The following is a 21,564-nucleotide window of genomic DNA, read 5'->3' on the forward strand; positions in this document are numbered from 1 at the left end:
AATGACAGCAATCTGTAGGGGTGGAAAGGGATATTGGAGGCATAGAACAAGTCCCAGCACCTTCCAAGAGCAGGTGCTCAATAAATGTGCACTTTGAGGGGAGGGCAAGGAAGTGTGGGAGCCATTGGATGGTTATTAGGGCTAAAACTCATTTACCTAGAGTGAGTTCAAAGAGAAAGGATAAAACTTAAGTGGCCTCTCAAGAATGTAAGACATTCTGTGTGTAGACAGAGAGGAAGAAGGTGGGAAAGAAGGATGGGGAAGAAGTGATTAGAAGGCTGGGAAGAAGCCCCTTGTGAACACTGTCATGAGCAGGGAGATTTTAGGAACTAAAGAACTTCCTCCTCAGGGAGGGCTGGAGACCTTCCTCCATCTCTGTTCAATCCAGCAAGGGCACTGCCAGCCAGAGGCGGTAGACCTGCAGAGGAAAGAGGCTAGAATTGAACATTGCAATAAAATGTCTGGGATCCTTGCACATGAACTTCTCACTTTTTCTGTGGACCCTCATCCCCTCACAGTCATTTTCAGATGTAGCTTCATGTGGTCCCCAAGGTGAAGTTCTCCAGGTTTCTTCTCATTTTATCCATTCATTGACCAGGGGAATTCTGGACAGCATATTTAGAACAGCTTCAACTTAGGAAAACTTGGGGTGACCACAACATGCCTTTTGTTCCTTGTCTCCCTCCGTTCATCATCTCAGAGATCAGACAAAACTAGCAAGTGTGAGCCTTAACTAGACACAGGTGAGCCTTGCTTTTGTTAAAATGGCTTCATTGAGTTAACATGAATTACAAACATTATATGTGTTTGCGGTCTCATGATAGACATATATAGATGCTCTTGAATTTATGATAGAGTTACATCCCAATAACTCATCATAACGTGAAAATATTCTTAACTGAAATATGCTTTATACTCCTAACCTACCGAGTATCATAGCTTACACTAGCCTGCCTTAAATATACTGAGAACCCTGATATTAACCTACAGTTAGCATTGCAAGAGAGCATCGTATTGTATATCACTTGCCTGGAAAATATCAAAAGTCAAAGTATGGTTTCTACTGAATGTGTACAGTTTGCACACCATTATAAAGTTGAAAACTAAAAACCATGGTAAGTTGAGGATTGCCTGTGAATTATGAAATGATCACTATATTCAAGATAATTAACGCATCCACCACTTCTACATGGTTTCTCTGTGCGTGCGTGTGTGTGTGTGTGTGTGTGTGTGTGTGTGTGTGTTGAGAAGATTTAAAATCTATTCTTGGCAAATTTCAAATTCACAATCTGTATTCTTATCTCTGATTCTCTTGCTGGACATTAGAAGGTGATCTTTGCTTTATATGCTAAGAGTACACTCTGGCCCAAATATATTGTGTCTCAGACCCAAGACCACATGATACACCTTACTCCAGCACTGCCCTATAAATAAAATGTGACAGACATCATTACCCTATGTACATGTATGATTATATTTTTCACAAAGGAGTGATGATGTGAGAACTTGGCCATGAAGGTTGATTGGATTTTATGATAGAAGGAGCACAGAGGTGAGGACAGATGCTGCAACTTGTGTGTATATAGAGACAAATAAAGATGCAGAAGGAGGAAAGTGCAAGGTGTATTCAGGGGATTGCACATAATCCTATCTGATAAGATATGAGACTTAAAATCAGCATACTACAGTAACGCAGCCACATCAATGTTTATAATAGTTCAATTCACAATAGCTAGATTGTGGAACCAACCTAGATATCCTTCAACAGATGAATGGATAAATAAAGTGTGGTATACATACACAATGAAATATTACTCAGCCTTAAGGAAGAATGAAATTATGGCATTTGCACATAAATGGGCAGAATTGGAGAATATCATGCTAAGTTAAATAAGCCAATCCCTAAAACCAAAGGCCAAATATCTTCCCTGATAAGTGGATGATGATATATAATGGGGATGGGTAGGGGTAGGGGGTGAGAGAAGAATGGAGTAACTTTAGATTATGTAGAAGGAAATGAGAGGGAGGTGGGGTATGAAAAATGTTGGAATGAGACAGACATCATTACCCTATGTATGTGTATGATTACACGAATGGTATGAATCTACATCGTGCACAACCATCGAAATGAAATGATGTGTACCCCATTTGTGTACAATGAATCAAAATGCAGTCTGTAAACAATAAAAAATAAATAATTTTTAAAAATATTTAAAATAAAAGATATGAGAACACACACAGTGCTCACTGCTCAGCTCCAACAATAAGCACAATGCTTGGTTGACAGTAATTGCTTAGTGAGTAGTTGTTTGAGTGCAGGGACACGTGCAAAGCCAAAAGAAGAAGGGAAAGAAAGCTGCAGTAGGAAATGGCTAGAACCCACTTGTAGCTGCCAGTTCACATGCTCAGGCTTGGATGCCATGGTGCAGGAGGTTTGGGATTGAGGAGGAGCCTGACCAACCCTATAGTTGATATCCCAGCCCTGTGGCTAATATGGGTCAAGTCTGAAAGAGGAGCAGACTGAGAGAGCAGGGAAGGAATTATAATAGGCACAGGCCACAGACCCAAGCCATGGCAAGGAGAGAAGGAAAAGAGGAAAATGGACAACTGAGAGCAGGACCGTTAACCTGCCCATGCCACAGACCCCTTGGTCACTCAGTGACTCCTATAGACCCTGCTCAGAAAAGAAATGTTTTCCATTGCATGCAACAAAGTACATACAGTTACAAATGGAAACTGATGATGTTGAAATGAAATCATGTCAAAATATTAAGGAAAAATCCAAGATAGTAGTTTGCATGCTTCTTCACTAAACTTTAAGTCATAAGTGGTGACCATAGCATTGAAATGATGAGTGAGAGCTGCATGCATATAATAAAGAGTACAGTTGACCCTCCATATCCATGGATTCTGCATCCATGGATTCAACCAACTATTGAAAATATATTTTTAATATTGTATGTTATACTGAACATGTGCAGACTTTTTTCCCTTGCCATTATTCTATGAACAACACAGTATGACAACTATTTACATAGCATTTACATTGTATAAGGTATCATAAGTTATCTCATGATGATTTAAAGTATATGGGGGAATGTGTGCAGGTTCTACACAAAGACCATACTATTTTATATAACAGACTTGAGGATACACAGATTTTGGTATCCCCCTGAGGTCCCAAATCTAATCCCACATGAATACCAAAGGACAATGGTAGTATGAAAATTTCAGACTTTGGGTTTTTCTAATGCTACTCTGGTTTTTCACTCACATTCTTATTTGAAGAAAACACTAAATTCTATTTAGAGTTTTGTAAACTTAAAGATGCAGGATTTTTTTTTCTCATTCAGGTTCATGAACCCCATATTAAAACCAGGACTCTTAAACCAAGATTGGTAATAATGCCCCAGACCTCCAGCACTGAAAATGTTGACATCTGGACTGAGCTGTTTTTTTCTCTCTGTTCTTTAGCCCTGCATGAATTTCCCAATGACATCTTCACCAATGAGGATAGAAGACAAGGAGCGGTGGTCCTCCACGTGCTCTGTGTAAGTACCCCTCTTGTGCCTCTGCCTGGAGGGTTTGGAGGGCAGGAGGTAGGTGGGCAGCTACGGTGCCCATACAAGAATCTCCCTCCCTCCTGGTGGAGGCCTCTGAGCCCTGAACAGGGCCATCTCCAAATACAACATCTTTTAAAGATCACAGGTTTATATGCTGGAAGACACCTGTCTGTATTCATTCCTTCATATTAGTGTTCAAGTGTGGACTCTGAAGTCAATCAGACTTGCTCTCCCTGTTAGCCTGCTTCTCTGCTCACACACTACCCACCTAACCAGCCTATCTAATGCATCTCAGTATTTCCCTTTACCATGCTTTATGTTTCTCCATGTGATCTGTCATTAGATAATTATTTGCTTATTGTCTGTAGATATCATAGGTGAGCCCTATGAGAAGAGAGACTTTGTTTTGTACTTGGTTTCTTTCCCGCACTCATTCTTGACACTTGGAGGGGACAAAGTATTTGCTAAATCAGTGAATTAATCTTAATGATAACTAGCATAGCATCTGCAACATCATAGGTGATCAAAAATAACTTGTTTCCTCCCTTGTGGACTTGTATGTCCATCATTATTCCAGCATCTTCCTCAACAGACCTACTGGATCTAAGGCTTTGATTTGCCTTGTCTCCATTTGGAGAGTTTGGGTAGAATGTGTGTGTGTGTGTGTGTGTGTGTGTGTGTGTGTGTTGTGAGAGAGAGAAAGATTTATCTAAGAAGTGACTGCAGAACCAGAAAGCTGCAGCCCAAGTCTGGATTAGCTACATCACTGTTTTCCACTCCTATAGCATTTATTCTCCCTTAGAATGCTCTTAATTCCATTCTGGTTATTCCTGCTATGAAACAAACTCCCCAAGTTTAGTGACATATCCAGTTACTATTTTGTTTTGCTCATGGATTCTGTACATCAATCATTCTCTCCATGCTGAGAGAGAATGATTACATTACTACTCAATGTAATCTCTGGCCTTGGATGGGGCTGGAGCCACTGGTTTTAGAGAATTCATTTGCAAGAGGGCTTCTCCACTACCATGTTAGTGCCTGGACTGGGATTTGCTGAAGGACTGGCGCATCTGGAACCATCATCCAGAACTCCTTATGTGACTTCTCCAGCTTGGCAACCTCTGGGAGTCATACTTCCACGCATCATCTAGCAGATTAGAGAAGGGGAGGTTATGATGAACAAGAAGGGAACTTTGTGACCTGTTGCGATTTGTCTTTGTAAGTAACACAACATCATTTCTGTCATTTTCATTGCAGTCACAGACTACCATGACCCAAAGGATAAGACAGAGAACTTAGTTTTCAATCCGTATGGAGAGATGGTTGGTAGGCACACTCTGGGCTCTGGAGTCAGGTTAGACATGGGTTTGAAGACCACTTCTATTGTCTTTGCTTTGTGTGTGACTTCTGACAAGATAGTTCTGCATCCATGAGCCACCCTGAAGTTGTTTCCTTTCTTGATGGAAGCAATAAACACTTCAACTCTTTTCCTACCCCCATCCCACCTGGGGCAGGGAGGAAGGCATGAGATGTCTCCTTTTAGCAAAGTTGTCCTCTAAAAATACCAAATGAATAATAAATTTGGAGCCCTCCCAGGCCTCCCTGCCCTTCCAGAGAGTCTCATGTATCAAGCAATTAATACAGATGCCACCTTTGGCACCACAGAGGCTCCCCTGTCATAAGACTGAGGAGACCCAGGCACTGAGTAGGATCCAGAATTTTCTAGTAGCTATTAGCACCCTGCCACCTCAACATCTGAGATGAGATTTCCATTCCAAAGTGGAGCTGTCGCCTGCAGCTGGCAGAGCCCTTTCTCCCATCTCCATCTCCCCAGGTAAAGGCTAAGGGTATGTTTCCCTTGCTCTTCATGAGCCCTGGGTACCCTGTAAGGCCTCTATGGTCTGTTTAGGGAGTGTATTTCTAGACTGACATGAAAGCAGAAATGTGCAATAGTGTGTAATATTGCCCTTAGACACATCCTAATAAGAGTGAGCATCAGCCCATAAAGGACTTTGTAGTCCTTGATATTTAATAATATTATCAGCCCCTGCCCTGGGCCCTGTACTTTAGAATCCACAGGTCAAGGAATCTATGAGCCAATGTTGATGCCTATCCCTTCAAGACCCCATTCCAAGTTCACAAAACCCTAGCATTCTCTACACAATCCACCTGAGCTTGTTGCCAAGGTCTTTACAGGCCTCCTCCAGGATCCACCACTTTGAGGGAAGAGACCTATGTGAAGCAACCTTGAACTTGCTGCCTGGGGTTCCACATACATGTATGTCTGTCTTCTACATGACAAAGATAAATGTTAATGTAGACCTGCTGATGCATCCCCAATATGCAGGACCACCTCTAACATTATCCAGCCCACTGTAGGCTCCTCCACCCTACCCCAGACATAAGCCTCATAAAAGAAATCCCTTCATACTGTATTTGGCACACTGAACAAAAAAGTTGCACAGTTACTATTTGTTTGGGCAGGAATGAATGATTCTTTTTTTATCCCCTTCACCTACCATGGTCATTTAGGATGCTCAGGAATTGTACATGGACATCATTGGAGGTAACAAGAATTACTGCAAGGGCAAACAGTTGCCATTTTCGTGGCCAACAGGAAACATGAATGCATGAGTCAAAAGTGTCAGAAGCTAAATACAGACTTCCTGCACATGCACATCTAGAAAGCACTTCCTGAGCCCTTGCAGTATGGTAGTGCTGGGCTGGGCCCTTCTAGATAGCTGAGATATGGCTTCATCCTGCAGGAACCCAGTGTATTTTGAAGAAAACCACTTATAGTCAAGACCTGCCATGCCAAAGTGCTGGCGGTGGCCTATTCTATGTGCTGTAGAAGCTTAGAGAAGGCACCAGGGAGCCAGGAGGATACTGTTCTTGAAGGTGGGCAGACAGTTTCTAAAGAAAAGTGGAGAGAGGGGATTCTAGGCAGAAGTGGGAGTTCTGTGCTTGAGTATGTAGAGATTTGAGACTTCAGGGGGCATAGAGGGAGCAGAAACCAAGGATGTGGATGATGGAGAGCAAGAAAGCATGAGGGTGGAGAATGGGAGAATAGTGGAACCTCATGTGGGAAGCACCAGGAGGTGAATTAGCTGCAGCATTTGAATTGGTGGGAATCGGATTCCAGATTTGCCCATCCCTCAGTCATACCTTCTTGCCTAAGGATAGAGTTGAATAAGATCAGCTATATCCAGAGGTGACCAGAGTGGTCTTCCTCCCTGCCAGTTGCAAAAAGTCATAGAAAAGACTCTGGACAATTTGGGCAAAGGGTTCCAGATTCTTAGTACCCTGAGGAATACCCAAGTCTGGTAAGGGTCCTTCTAGAAATGCATGTAGGGCTCAATACCATCCCATCCTCTATAGGCTCCTGAAGAGTTAGATCTGCTTCATCCAGGTCAGGGAGGGATGACCTTCTGCCAGATGGTCCCAGCAGGCGTGTCCTATTATCCCAGGCTACACCAGAAAGAGGACCACTGGGCTGTCTTTTCATGGGGTTAACTGGCTGTAATCACAGGTCTCAAGAGAGTTCCAGGTACTTTCCAATCCTGTAAAACCTGTTCAAAGTTAGCATTTGCACAGAAACTCAAACTACCCACTCTGTTTGGGTCCAGCAGTTTGCTTTTTGAGTAAGGCCTATGGCCTTCAACTTCAGTTGGGTACCAAACTGGGGACATGTATGGTTCTGAGGACCCCCGGAACAGTCTTTTAAATCACAAATGTGCAAGTTTACTTCTATTTTTCTTCCATGAAAATACCTCTCTCTTTATGTGTGACTTGTGGAACTCAAAACAGCCATTTTTGGCTCAACTTGCCGAACACTATAGCTTTAATTTCCTCTTGGATCTTTCTGCTTTTGTGGATTTAAGAATCCCTAAGCCCCGAGATTGCACTTCAAAAAAAAAGGTTTCGATTCCTTCCAACCATTCTTCATGTATGGTTTCCTCACAAGTGGGGAAATCCATGATCTTTACAATATTATCAACAATGAATATCCCTAAGAAAACAAACTTGTCCTAACATTTGCTTTTTATCCCATCTTTCATAACATTGAGACATGAAAAGTAGGACGTTCGGTCTGTAAGGGAATTTGCACCCTTCATAAACTCATTGAGCCTTCCCTGAATGGAGGAAGAAGCCTATGAACAATTTTTTATGAATAAAAACTATGTTTTATTTGTGATTTATAAATATTTGCAAAATTTTGCTAATTGTCCTCCATATCATAGATAGCTAAGTTTTTGAAATTATCAGCCAAGCTATACATTTTCCCTTCTAGTAAAAGCAACTTTAGATAAGTGAAGTTTGTAATTCTTTCTTAAGATGAGTGTGGGTAGTTCTCTATCTTTATTAGATCAAACTCCACAACAGGAATAAATATTTTTTGTGCCCTATATCAACTTTCAAAAGTGTTCTTCCTGAATTCTGAGCCTTGGTGTCCCCCTTTTAATATAAGTCCTCTCTTCTGGTAGGTGGATATTTCTATGCACTTATGTGTACAGCATAAAGTATCACACATCTGAAGATGATTTTCTAGACTTATTAGGCAAATTCTTGTTAAGTGAATTTATTTAAGAGAAAGGCTGCTAGCTAATGCAGCAGCGCATACATGTCAAGGGATGTGCCCAGGAAAGAAATATCTATGAGAGGGCTGGGGGTGTAGCTCAGTGGTAGAGCAATTGCCTAGTACGTGTGTGGCCCTGGGTTTGATCCTTAGCATCGCCAAGAAAAAAGAAAGAAAAAGAAAAGAAATATCAGTGACAATGTTCTATTGTGCATATTCTAAAGCCCAGTCATGCTCTAAGAAATCTCACAGGATACCCAGGAGTTTATGCAGAATGGAATTTTTCTTCCACTGAGCTGTTAGGTTGGTTGCTGTCTGACCATCTGCCCTAACACACTCTGTTCAGTGTTAAAGATCCCCTTTCCACATCTCCAGCTCGACCTACCCCAGTTCCCAATGCCCATTAGGGGCTTTCATATAATAAAGGAGGTGGACTCCAAATAGGGTAGATCATTCTGGAAACCCAGGCAGGATTCCTGTGCTGGGCCATAAAACCAGGACTCTAGCTATTTTCCTCCAGAAATTATTGATATAATACCTTTGATATAATTGATATAAGATCAATTATATCAAATATAATTATATTTGAAGATCATTGATATAATACCTTTCAGCCTACCCTATGTGATGATGCCCAGGACTTGATCCCAAGTTGGTCGTCTCCCTTGACTCCCACAACTCCTATCCATGGTTCTTTCTTGTTCCCCCATCTCAAGGAGTTTTTCTGGTCTGGGGAAAACTCATTTTATATGTTTACATCTAAATTCTTTCTCTTATTCTCATATTGGCTTTGAAGTTTAAGAATTGACTGATTTCTGTCTCAGGATTCCATTATGACCTTCCTGCTTCCAAGAACTATAGAGGAAACCTTTTGGCATTGGAGGAAACCCCTAGGATAAAAGCAATGGAATGTGATCTGTGAATGAAGGAATGAGGGAGGCTCTTTAAATAGTATCCTCCCTCTGGTTTTGTGGGGTTTATTTCTTCCAATTTTACCTAACAGGGTGCTTAACTGGCCTGTCTCCCTGCTGTGCACCCTCTTTGTTCTCTCTGAAGAAGCACAGTGGTTCTGCATTCTGGCCCTGACTGTCCCTGGTGTGGTCTTCTGTACACCTGCCCTGCTTGCTCACTACCTTCTAGCTCTGTTCTCTTTCTTCTTTCACAGAAGTCTTACACTGACCCAGCTCATTTTAATATTTGCCAGACCTTGGTCACCTGCCCACATGAATCAGGCCTCCCCTGAATCAGGCCTTAACCTGTCAGGGAGACTGAATCACACAGTTGCCTCAGAGGAGCCTGAAGGGTGGAGCAGCTCTGAAAGGGAGAGTCTCAGCTCCAGAGTCCAACCTACCTACCCACAGCAAAAATGGAGACAAACTGGGATGTGTTTCTAAAGGTGCTGGAGGCTGGGGGTGCCCACGTCCCAGGCAACTGGAGAGGCTCCTTTAGTCCCATCTAACTTTTTCCCTTTCAGTCCTGGTGATGGGGACAGGGAGCTCTGTTCTGGAGGGGACCTCAACAATCAGATGTCCTTTCCAGTTATTTCTGCTATTTAATTTTAAAATCTGGAGGAATGATTTCACTAGCTGTGATCTCCCTGGCCCAGATTGCTTTTGTGAAGAGTCAGAAAATGAATTAATTAATATAGTAACTAGTTCTAGAGAGCAGAAAGGCCAGGGCTCCAGCGGGAGGTGGGGGAGACTCCTCCCCAGCTTCAGCCTCTCCAGGGACTTCCTATATCAAAAATCACATTCCACCTCATCCCCAGGGGCTATTTTTGTCTTCCTAAGGCTATCCTTTAGTCTTTTGACTTTGGGACTTAAATTTCCCCTTACAGATCATCACTGTCCAATAGTATCTTTTGTGCAGATGGAATTGTTCTGTATCTGTGCTTTCTAATACAGTAGTCACTGACCAGAGGTGGCTATTGAGCCCTTGAAGTATGGCTAGTGTGATTGAGGAACTGTTTTTTTTTTTTATTTTGTTTTAATTAGATAAGTTTATATAGCCACATGCAGCTAGGGGTTACTCTAGAAGACCTGGTGATGGGACTCCGGGGTTAGCTTAGTGATAGAAGACTTGCCTAACACACACAAGACCCTGGGTTTGATCTCCAGCAATATACAGAAAGAAAGAGAGAGAGAGAGAGAGAGATAGAGAGAGAGAGAGAGAGAGAGAAAGGCAGTCTAGGGATGAATTCTAATCCAGCATCCTGCCTCCTTTAAATTATTTCTAGTAGAAATCAAGAATCAGAGATGGCCAATGAGAAAAGTTGCCAGCAAGGTTTCTGCTCCTTTACTTAGTCCTCTTATTGGATGACCTAGGCATGGCCATTCCAACAAGCAGGATGCTTAGGAGGCAGTGCCTGGCCACCAGAAGCAATGACAGGGTGTAACATGCTGGGGAAAGAGGAAAGACACTTAGAGTAGGAGTTAGGAAACTTGTGCATCACAACAAGCTCAGTGCTTTGGAACAAGTTCCAGAACATTTTTGAACCTCAGTTTACCTATCTGTAAAGTGGATCACATGGTAAGTACCCAAAAAATGTTAGATTTTCTGGTCTTCTCCTTCTCCCTGCTCCAACACCCTATAAAAGGCCATGCTTCTAAGCACCTCTTGTCATGGGACCAGAGCCAGATCAATTCAAATGTAGCTGCCATCCTTGTGAGCAATAGGACAGGGTACCATGAAGGCCTCTCTGCAATTGGCATTTCCATCAAGTCCAGGGCTTAAGGCAGGGTGCTGCCTGCTGCTGGGATTTTTAAATTAACAAATAACGGTTATATGCATTTATGGGATACAATGTGATATTCTGATACATGTATACATTGTAGAATGAACAAATCAAACTGATTAACATATCTATCCTCACATACACATAATTTCTTGGTGTTGAGAACATTTGAGATCCATTCTTTGGGGCTGGGTGTAACTCAGTGAGGGCCCTTGCCTAGCATGCTCAAGGTCCTGGGTTCAGTCCCCAACACCACAAAACAAACAAAATCCACTGTTAACAATTTGAGATCCATAGTACATCATTATTAACTATAAACCAAGAAAGGAAGAAGAAAAACTATCTGCTGATGGCATGATCATATATATTGAAAACTCCACTTTAAAAAATTTAGAACCATCAAATGAATTTAATTGTTAAGAGAACAGTCCCATTTACAATAGCATCTATCAAATCTTAGGGTAAATTTAACCAACTTAAGGTCAAATTTAAGGGACCCAAATTATCTAGTTAGAAAGGTCCTAACAACAATTCACTCTCTGGGTAGACATGTTTAGTTAAGGGATTTCACCCTGGAAGAAAAAAATGATTAGAACAGCTTGTGGAATTTGCTGTTTACTCTTGGAAAAGTGCTGAGCATGTCCCTAATTTGTCAGTGTCAACACAAGGCTAAAAGTGGTGTCCAGAGAGGATTAGCACAAAGACAGTAAGTTATTATGTTTCGATAGATCTTAAGTAGGTCCCTTCTGCTCCCCATGGGTGGCTTGGTGGTGGGTTGATGTAAAGCTGGGTAGAAAGCATGATGGTTTAAAGTGCACACTTTCAATGAAATCCACCTGAGTTTCAGTCTTGGTTTTTATACTTATTAGCTTTTAACCATGGGCAAGTTGCTTTGCTTTGCTCAGCCTGTTTCCTTATCTATTGCTGGAGACAAAGACAGTACACACTTTGTCATGTTGCTTGGTGGGATACCTGAAAGTGGGAGTGTGAAGCACCTGGCAGAGTGTCTGGCACTGAAAATACCATGCTCTCCATCTGTACTCCCTTGGTACTCCCTTAGTATGTGCCTGTCCAACTCTCAGCTTCCAGCACCCCCTTGCAAATATGGGGTTTTTTGTGTCCCCAAATCCCATTCTTCCAGAATGCAGATAGCCTCTAAATGCTAGGAAAAGACCTTAGACAGAGAGAGGTTTGGTGATGGATAAATAGCTCAGTCCTATGTGCCTTGGTTGCACTAACTGAAGCACATGTGCTACCTAGTCTCACATTCCCCTAGCAGAAGTAAAATCTAACTACTATCCCAGTAACTTTCTTAGCTACACACATTGGTCCCTGATTAATTTCCTAGCTCACCCACCGACACTTCCTGGGAATATCTTCTCTCCTCTCCCAATAACTTGTATTTGAATCCTGGTATTGAGTTCTGCTCCTTGGAGCCCAGGCTCACCAGGCTTGAGCTACCTTCTTATTATGCACGTTAGCCTCCCACCCACACCAAACAAATCCATGAGCCTACAGAAGATGAAGAATTCTGCAACTCCTGTCCCTTCCAGACATCCAGAAGAGACAGTCTGGGGTGAGTTGATCTGTCCGCTTTAGTTTATGCCCTGAATCCAAAGCAAGACAAAAAGCAGACAGGAGAATGGACTTTGAAATAGAAAATTTTAATTTTATGAAGACCCCACATGGTAAAGAGATCATTTTGTTGTTGTTGTTGTTTTAGTTCATCCTCTGCCTGCCATAGAGAAAGCATACAGATTGCTTGGATACCAAATGTTTACATGTAGAGACCATATACTTCCGGTTTGCTGTATACACCTCTTCATATTATTGGTCTAATTATTACTTGGTCCACCTGTTCCCCACTCCAATATTTTATTTTATTTTTATATAGTAAATAAACTTTATCTGTTCCTTTTAAATGGCATTGTCATGGTCACAGATGACATATAATAGTTATCTATAGATTCTTTGCAATTTATGGAGGTATGTTTTCCACTGAAAAATATAAGCACAAAAGCTAAGTCAACAATGAGGAGCTGCTATTTGGGTTCATCATATGTCACAGTTAAAGAGCTAGTCTTTAGCAGATAGTCAACACATTTTTCTGGGTAAAATAGTCAGATGCCCTAATTTATGAGAAACCCCCATGTATCTAATTTGTCAGTAATCATTCCATGTTAAATGTTGACTCTGAGTGGCTTTTGCTCTTTGTCAATAGTTTCCTCCTGATTCTGTTCTCTGGAAAAACTCAGTATAAGACCTGTGTTTTATTATGTCTTGAGACCATGCTATCCAATGAGAACTTTGTTCTGTATTCTAGCTAATTTTCTACACTCTCCCTAACCCTATCCTATGTCTCTAGTATAATCTAGAGATTCTAGAAAAAGGTTTCAAGTTAATATTTTAATTTATTTTTATTTGTTCTAATTAGTTGTACATGACAGTAGAAAAACCTGACCCTCATGGCAAAGAAGCTTCTGTACCCCAGGAACCTAGATGTACAGTGTGTTCCAAACTCAGTATCCCCAGGGTTCATTTCCAACTCTTCTAGGATTTGGAACAAAGGAGATTCTATAGCCAAGCTTGTGTCTTGGGCTGGCTCCTATGGAAGCAGACCCTCTCAGGGTTCATAGCAGGTACTTCTTTCCAGGCCAGTGATCCCAGGAAGAGGGACTGAGGCAGAGAAGGAAGGCCAACAATAAAGAGTTATGCTAAAGCCACTGCAGGCAGCTGCAGGCAGCTGCAGGCAGCTTCATCTCTCTGTGGAACTAGCAGACAGTGGAGAACACCTAACTCTTATTATCCTAATGCGGGTATGAGGGGTCTGGGGCATTTATCCATCAAACTCTTGTCAGTTGTTGGCTGAGGGCTGCTTGGGGATCCTTTCCATTTGGTCCCATAGTCATGGCAGTTGAGCAGGCTCCAAAGCCCTCATATAAGTAGAGAGTCTTGGCACTGTTGGGGACTCAGGAATATGAGTGCCCAGGGACAAGGACAGGCACTGACAGCACCCACTACAACATGTACTAGATCTTACCCATTGGGGCCACCCCAACTAGGGACACACCGACACCTATGTCCACAGCTTGAGTTCAGCCTGCAGATCCTGGCCAGAAACTTCTTTAGGGTGTTCTCCTCCTCTCCATGTTCCACAGACTTGGAGCATGTGATAGCACTCAGATGCCACAAAGATCCTTTGGGCATCTCCTGAGGCAGGGTGTTTGATTAGGATTCCCTGAGGCTTTCCACAGTGTCTAAATCAACTTGATGGTGGTAAGGAGGAAAGATGTCAGACTCTGTCAGTTCTGAAACTGTGAAAAACTATCACACTCTCCTCAGGTGTGTGATGTCATCTCCTGCTGTCCTTCCCCTCCCACACAGCTTTCCTTCTACTCAGCTCAGTGTTCCCATCCTAGCCCTTGAGTTATGAATAGCAAATGTCTTGCCTCATCCCAAGCATTTATTTCCTTCAGAGCACTGTGTCTGACTCTGGACTTGACAAGTCCTATTCATTCCACTACCATTTTGCAGCATGAGTGTGAAGGTCAAGAATATAAGCCCTATGTCATGTATTGCCTGTGTGACCTTTAATACTGTGTCATTTTCCAAATCTGTGTGTGGGGATGAGCTAGTACCTACCTCATAGGGATAAATAAATAAAGCATTATAACTAATGCTTAGTCTGGTGCCTGGCACATAACAGGCATGAGAAAAACGTTAACTCTCATATGACATTCATTGCTTCTACCCTGAGTCAATCCATGACCACCCATTGTCCGAAAGGTGACCATTTAAATGATCTTCTTGGGCTCTGCCTATTCCATTCCAATTAAAATTGAGCTCCACAGCACCAGATCAACTTCCGACAGCAATGTTACCTCACAACTTTGCTCAGAGATCTCTCCAACACATCTCCCCATCATCAGAGGATGAACAATGCATGGGAGGGAGCAGGTGGAGTTTTAGAATCAGACTTCCTGGGTTCAAATCCCAGCCTCATCACTTTTAAGTACATTGCAACTGAAAGTAAAGGCACAGGTTACTTTTCTTCTCTGTTCCTTGTTTTTACTGTAAAATGAGTATAATGATGGTTCTACTTCATAGGGCTCACTATTTGAGGATTAAATAAATCAAATCCATATCAAGTGCTTAGAGGAGGGTCAGGAACTTAGTGTGAGCTCAGTAATTATTTATCATTGTCACCACTGTTATTTTGGATTGTCTCTGTATTCCATTTGTCAGTCATTTTTTCCAGTTATTTTTTTCTTTTCTGTACATCCATACATTCTGGTTTAGCAAAAACAGGTTCTTTAACCACCAAGAAATCCTAGGGCCTTCTCTCCCTCCATTCCTGGTAGGTCCCTGTCATTTTTGTTCTTGGTATCCTACAAGGTCCAACTAGATACCATGTACTTTTGAAGCTTTCTCTCACTTTCTACAAGGAAAAGTGGAACTTTGCATTAGCATGTATCTCTCCTACTCTAAAATTTCCACATTCCCTTGTTACTCTCCTCTAGCATGCATTACCTTTCCCTTCTCTTGTCAGATTGGTGTTAGAAAGATGGGACCATGCCTTAGTCATTCTTATGTCCCCATAATGCCCAACATGGCACTTTGCCTGGAGAAACTGCTCACTGAATGTGCAGTGTCTTAGTAAATGAATGAATGAAGTGCACTTGATAGCTTGGCTATTGAGTACAGTCCACTGAGCTGGTAAGTCAGGAGTTATTTGCCAGATGGACATTTGAGGAGACCATCTTGAGGCATGTACTCAATTAAACATACAGAACACCCCAGCTTACATGGCAAGAAGATCAAGTTAAGCAAGCACATACAGGTCACCTGTATCAAAGGCATACCTTGACTCTTTCTAAGACGTCAGTACTGCCCAGATAGCCCGAGCATTGCAAAGACCTAGTGACAGTGGAGATCTTCCCCGGCAAAGATATGTCTATTTCACAATTCACTGGTGACTCAGAGTCCTTTCTGAACATTCGCACAAGACATAACATCTAAACAAACATCATTTTTAATGAGGATCACAATGTTCTTCAACTTCTATTGTGTTAAATTCTTTCCCTGAAGCCCTGGCCTCTAACTACTAAGGTATTATTTTAGCAACCAAACTCAGTGTCCCACATATGAAAGGTGCCCAAACATGCCATCAATTAAGAATGGGAGGAGGTGAGGTTTGGGAATGTGACTTTGATTTCCTAAGCCCATTTAGCCTGGAATGTAACCACTAGAAAGTAAGCTGTCCTGTATGCCCCAGACTCCAGGACTACCCAATGAGAACCCCGGAAGTCCATGCTCTAGATGACTCCTCTATTACCCATTGCTTCTTGATCTGTTCAAAAGTTCTGGAAGTTTTTCCCAGAATTTTAAAATTTTGTGGGTTCCCTTATTCTTGCACTTTGAGGAACCTCAAGGACTCCCAGAGTTACTGCCCTTTCAATTTGCACAACTTCTTTCCTTTGAGGAATTTTCAACCAAATCTCAAGGAACTATTTCAGAGTACATTTGGAAAAAGCTATCAACCAGCAACCCTCTCAATCCTCTAGGCTGGGAACCCAAGATGGGACCCATTTGTCCATCTCTTTATGATCAGCATGTGTATCATTAACTTACCAATGACATTCTCTTTGTTGAGATGCCTGTATCTTAAGGTTCTCTTCATCATTTACCATAGGAATCAAAGAAGCTGTTTGCAAATAGACTCCTTGATGGCATGCCCTTCTACCCAGAAATCTCCAAGCATGCATACAAATTAGATCTAAATGTGGCCCTCACAACTGGGCCTTTGGTTTGGATGCAATTCACTGATTCTCATGATGTATCCTCACAATACTGAAGGAATCCCTGCTGCTCACCATGAGCAGATTCCAAACATAGTCATGGAATCTGTCTTGTCAGCTATTTCATTAGTACTCTGATTGCTGTTGTTTTATGCACGAAGGTGGAAGCCCCAGGATTTCTTTTTTGCCTTCTTGAGTTTGTTAGAACTGCATTTTCCTCTGTGCTCTGGACTGCAGGGATTAGGCAGAGGTGTATTTTTGGCAGTTAACATAATGCTTCTCAGAATCTGAAGCTGTGACAGGACCAGCAGTTTTGGCTGGAACGGGGCCCTCTTATCCTCTCCTGGCCGCAGCCCAAAATTTATTTAACTTCATTGCTTTGGTTTTGCAGAGTCGTTTTGGGAAAGACCCATTACTCTCCATTATAGAGGGCAGGTCCTGGAGGGTAATTTGATCCCAATACTAAGATTTGAATGTATATCACACACACACACACACACACACACATACACACACACACGCACATGCATGTACACATGCACACACATGTAAATTTCTAATACTCTCTAATCGTTTTGTAAAACACAATGGGCAATAATTTTAATATTTGAAGTACTACTAAAATGTAGTTCTGATAAATAAATGTATATATACATACATGTGTGAGGGATGTGTGTGGGTATGCATGTGTGTATCTCCCTTGGCAACACAGGCTTCCTCATTTTACATGGAGTTAGAATGTTTTCATTCTCTCTGCCAACCTGTTTATTCCTTACCCTTGACATCTCAGTTACTGTTACCACCTGTCAACCACCATGCATTGAATTACTCAGGCTGGAATCCTAGAAATCAACTTTGATCTTTCTCTCCCTTATTCCCCACTCATCGGCAAATTCTGTGTCTTGATCTCATCTTCTCTCTTTCGTGTCCATGTTACTTGTGGAAGTCCAAATGATGCTTTAAAAACATGCATGATAATCAGGACTGCAGGATCTGACCTTGCCCACCTCTCCAAGTTAATGTCCAACCCCCACTCATTACACATTAGCTCTGGACCTTCCTCCTGGTCCTCAAACATTCCAAGTTGCCCCCCGCTTAGGTACACTGGCACATCCCCTCTCTTTTTTTTATATATTTATCACAAATCATATTTTTATTATGTAGGACTAACATTTCTTTTTATGTTTATGCTCTGCATTATTCTTTCTGTCCAAAAATGCATCCCTTTCTTGATTCCATTTGGACTCCAAAGATTACTATCTTGGGCAGTGTGTTACACATGTCCCTATTCCTGCCTGCATGTGAATTCTTACCAATAGCCTGAAGCCTGAATGTTTGCCCTACTCTTTGCTCTGCTGGCAAAAGAATCAGACTTTTCTATACCAAAAATGGCAAAAAGTGAATCCTCTTGTCTCTCTTCCTATAGTAAATAGACGAGTCAGCTCAGGGAGGAATCTGTTCAAACTAGAAAGAGTTCAACATGACTAAAGAGATGATTTACTGCGTCATTCCTTATAAAACTAAGCTGGCCCTCATTTAAAAAAAGAAAACGTGTTGGGAAGTAAGTATGATACTCCTCTGTGCATATATTCATGTTGATTTGACTTGATTTAATGATGGTGTTGGCATGGATACACAGCATGAAGAGAGAGGGAAAAGGGGTGTCCTTCAACTGTATAACGTGGGCAGAGACTTCGATTGTTTTCCATTGTGAGTCGTCTAATAACATGATACAAAGAAAGTGTACTTGCTGGGCATCATCATGCTGCCTTGAATATCTTCAGATCAACTGAGTTCTAAGTGTCTTTTTCTGCATGCTTTGGGGTTCAGTGGTGATGGTAAACCCATTCATCAAAGGGGAGAGAGCATGGCTGGATGAGGATGTCCAGATCTTAAACTTGTTGATTTCCATAACAGTTCAATGATGGCAGGTCATTGTGTCACAGAGCCACCACTGACTGGATCTATGACCTTGAGAAAGTTATTTCTCCTGTCAGGTCTTGGCTTTTTCATCTTTAAAACGAGGAAAATGTTCTCAAGTTCTCAATGGTAATTTCAATATTTACCATTTATACAGTAGAAGAAAAAAGTGTTCCTAGGTGAACTGAAACCTCCATCCCTGGAAAACTGTGACATTTTCTTGATTCTCCAAGAACACAAAACCTTCTAAAGAGGCTGAAGTTCCTGAAAACACACCAGGAGGCTTTTCTTTGCCTAAATAAAACTCCCCAGGCAGTATCTAGGAGCTTGACAATGGAAGAACTCTCCCAAGGAGGCTCTGTACCTTCTGGTCCTTAGTAAGGGAGCACATCTCCAAAGCCCTGGGTTAGATCAAGTCACATGACCAGAGGGCAGAACAGAGGCCTACAGCTGCTCTATGTAAGGAATGGGACTCCTGTCACAAATAAGAACCACTAGCCCCAAAATACTAAAGACAAGAAGCAGGACACTTGGCAATGCCTGGCTCCAGTTGCTGATGCCCAGTCAGATTGTTCTGCATCTGTCCGCAAGTATCAGGATAGGAGCTGAGCAGAAGGTCCCTTCCACTGTAAACTCAGTCACCAGGATAACAAACCATTCATCCTCAATGTCATTTTTAGCTACAAAAGGACCCAATAGTGGGTACTGAGTGCATCAGAGTGTTTCCCAAAAGTTCCAAAACACACAAACAAACAAATTAATAACCATCCAGGTAATCAGGAATTCATCTCTCCCACTCATGGGTCAGGTTCTGCAGTCCTCTCATCTGGACCCTTAAGGGTCCAAATACTAAGATCTGCCTTCACCTTCTCTTTTCAACAGAGCCATTAAATCTTCAGAGGCCATCTCAGCCTCTGATGTTCACAACCATGTGCTTCATGGGGTCTCTACAATACTGAGAACAATACTGAGGACCCCACCATGGAGATGGTCCCTGCTCTCTGTCCTGGAGTAACTGTGATGGAGCCTTCTACCACCTAGGTTCTCGTTATCAAGAAGGACAAGGAATAGGGAAGTGAAGATAGCCATTTATTCTTTCTTCCATTGACGAGTACCTGAGTGCCTCTGAGCCACCAAGCAGTATGCCAGGCAGGAGGAATTCAGTGGTAGATGACACATATGGCACTTATAATCCAATGAGTAAGACAGGTAAATTACAGAGAGTTATGTAGGAAGAAGGCACTGTCTACAGAGCTGTGATACCAATGCTGCCAGGTCTTCTGCATGCTGTGCTCAGTCAACCCTCAATACTCAGAGATAGACATCATGGCACCCACTTCTCAAATGAGGACCTGAAGGGCAGAAGGGTGGGGTAACTTGGCAATGGCCACACAGCTAAAAGGTAGGCAATTAACTCATATAATAAGGATCAGCACAGGCTGTCATAGGAGTCCATGAACAAACCACTGATTGGCATATTATTTGATATTTAATAACTGAAAGGAGAAGAGACACTGTCCATGCAGAAAGACAGATATCAATCACAGACAACCAATGTGGCTACATTAACACATACTAACTGAATTTCAAAACTGCCTGATCCTGTCTTAAGAAATAGAGAAAGTACCCTTTGCAGGTATCTATTCCTGTACTTACTGGCTTGAAATAATTTATTATCAATCCTGGCTCTGTGATCCACTGGGCTCAGCTGGGTGGCTCTTGTTTCTGCCTCAGCTCAAGCTGAGGTCCTACCAATGTGTTCTGGGGTCAAACATGCAAGATGGCCTTCTCATTCACATACTGGGTGTCCCAGAACTGCTCTGCATGGCTTCTGTGTCCCACAGAGGACCCTGAATGACTTGCAGAGCTGCTCAGAGCTGCTCAGAGCTCCAAGAGGCAGAAAGCAGGGGCTGCCACACTGCCAAAGGAATACCCCTAAAACTGGTCCAGCATCTCTTCTGCTACATTTTAATGGATGAAAGTTCCAGGATCTGCCTGGAAATAAAAGGCACGGCAAGGTCATACTGCAGAAGAGCACATGGGACACAGTGATACTGTTGTGTCTGTCTTTGGAAAACAACCTGCTGTAGCAACTTTGGAAGAGATAATACATAAGTGGGATCCAGTGAAGGAGGGGAGAGCAGGTGGAAATCTCAGGCATCAAGACAGTCTGTGCAAAGGCAGAGGGGAGACAGAACACAGGCATGTGTAGATTTTTAAGACTCTTACTATGACTAAAGTATTTGGCTCATGATGGGCAATGGCAAGAACTGAAGCAGGGAAGAGGTCTAAACCACTTATAGTAACAACATTAAAAGTCATTGAGGAAGTTTAATCAAGTAAGGAATTGATCCAACCACAGCTACATCTTGGAAAGATTTTGCTGGCTATAAAATGGAGAATGAGGGGACAAGACCAGGTAGACCAGATGCCCTCCCAAGCACTTCCCCACTACAAGGAAAGAAGCTTCTAACTTAGACTTTGGTCACAACTCAAACCTCGGCTCTGCCCTGGTCCCTTGCTCTCATCTGAAGGCATAGTTTACATAAAGAGCAGGAGTCCCAGGTCATGCTATAGGGCTTAGCTGACTCTGTTAAGCTCACTTGTCTGAGGTTCTGGAAGGCTTTTAGCACAAGTGATAATTACAGAATCCCCACATATATTGATGAGAAACGGCTACATAAATAACACAGCTTGGTATTTACAAAATGCCAGTTTTCTGTAAATAAAAAATTTTGGCAGTTACCACCAAGCTGTTCATTCACTCTCTGAAGCCAGCACTTGTCTTATTGTAGCTCTTTCCAAGGAAGGTATTGGGTGCCATTCTGTTGGCTTGACCAGGTACAACTCCAGAAGCAACTAGCAATCCAAAACCAGGAGTAGTAATCCGAAATCTCTCTTGGAGGGTGGAGACTCCTTTTTGATACCCCCCCCACCAAAAAAAAAACTGTTTTGACCTTCCCACCCTCTGTA

General features: G+C 42.2%; 1 protein-coding gene across 1 annotated transcript in view; it reads left to right on the plus strand.

The window, feature by feature from the left end:
- Slc24a3 (solute carrier family 24 member 3) overlaps positions 1-21,564 on the plus strand; it is a 521,781-nt gene that overhangs the window by 302,977 nt on the left and 197,240 nt on the right. Inside the window, 1 exon segment of the mRNA XM_047540120.1 lies at positions 3,475-3,551. Within this exon segment, the coding sequence (XP_047396076.1) occupies positions 3,475-3,551 (77 nt within the window).

This window comes from Sciurus carolinensis, chromosome 2, assembly GCF_902686445.1.
Source record: "Sciurus carolinensis chromosome 2, mSciCar1.2, whole genome shotgun sequence".
Lineage (NCBI taxonomy): Eukaryota > Metazoa > Chordata > Mammalia > Rodentia > Sciuridae > Sciurus > Sciurus carolinensis.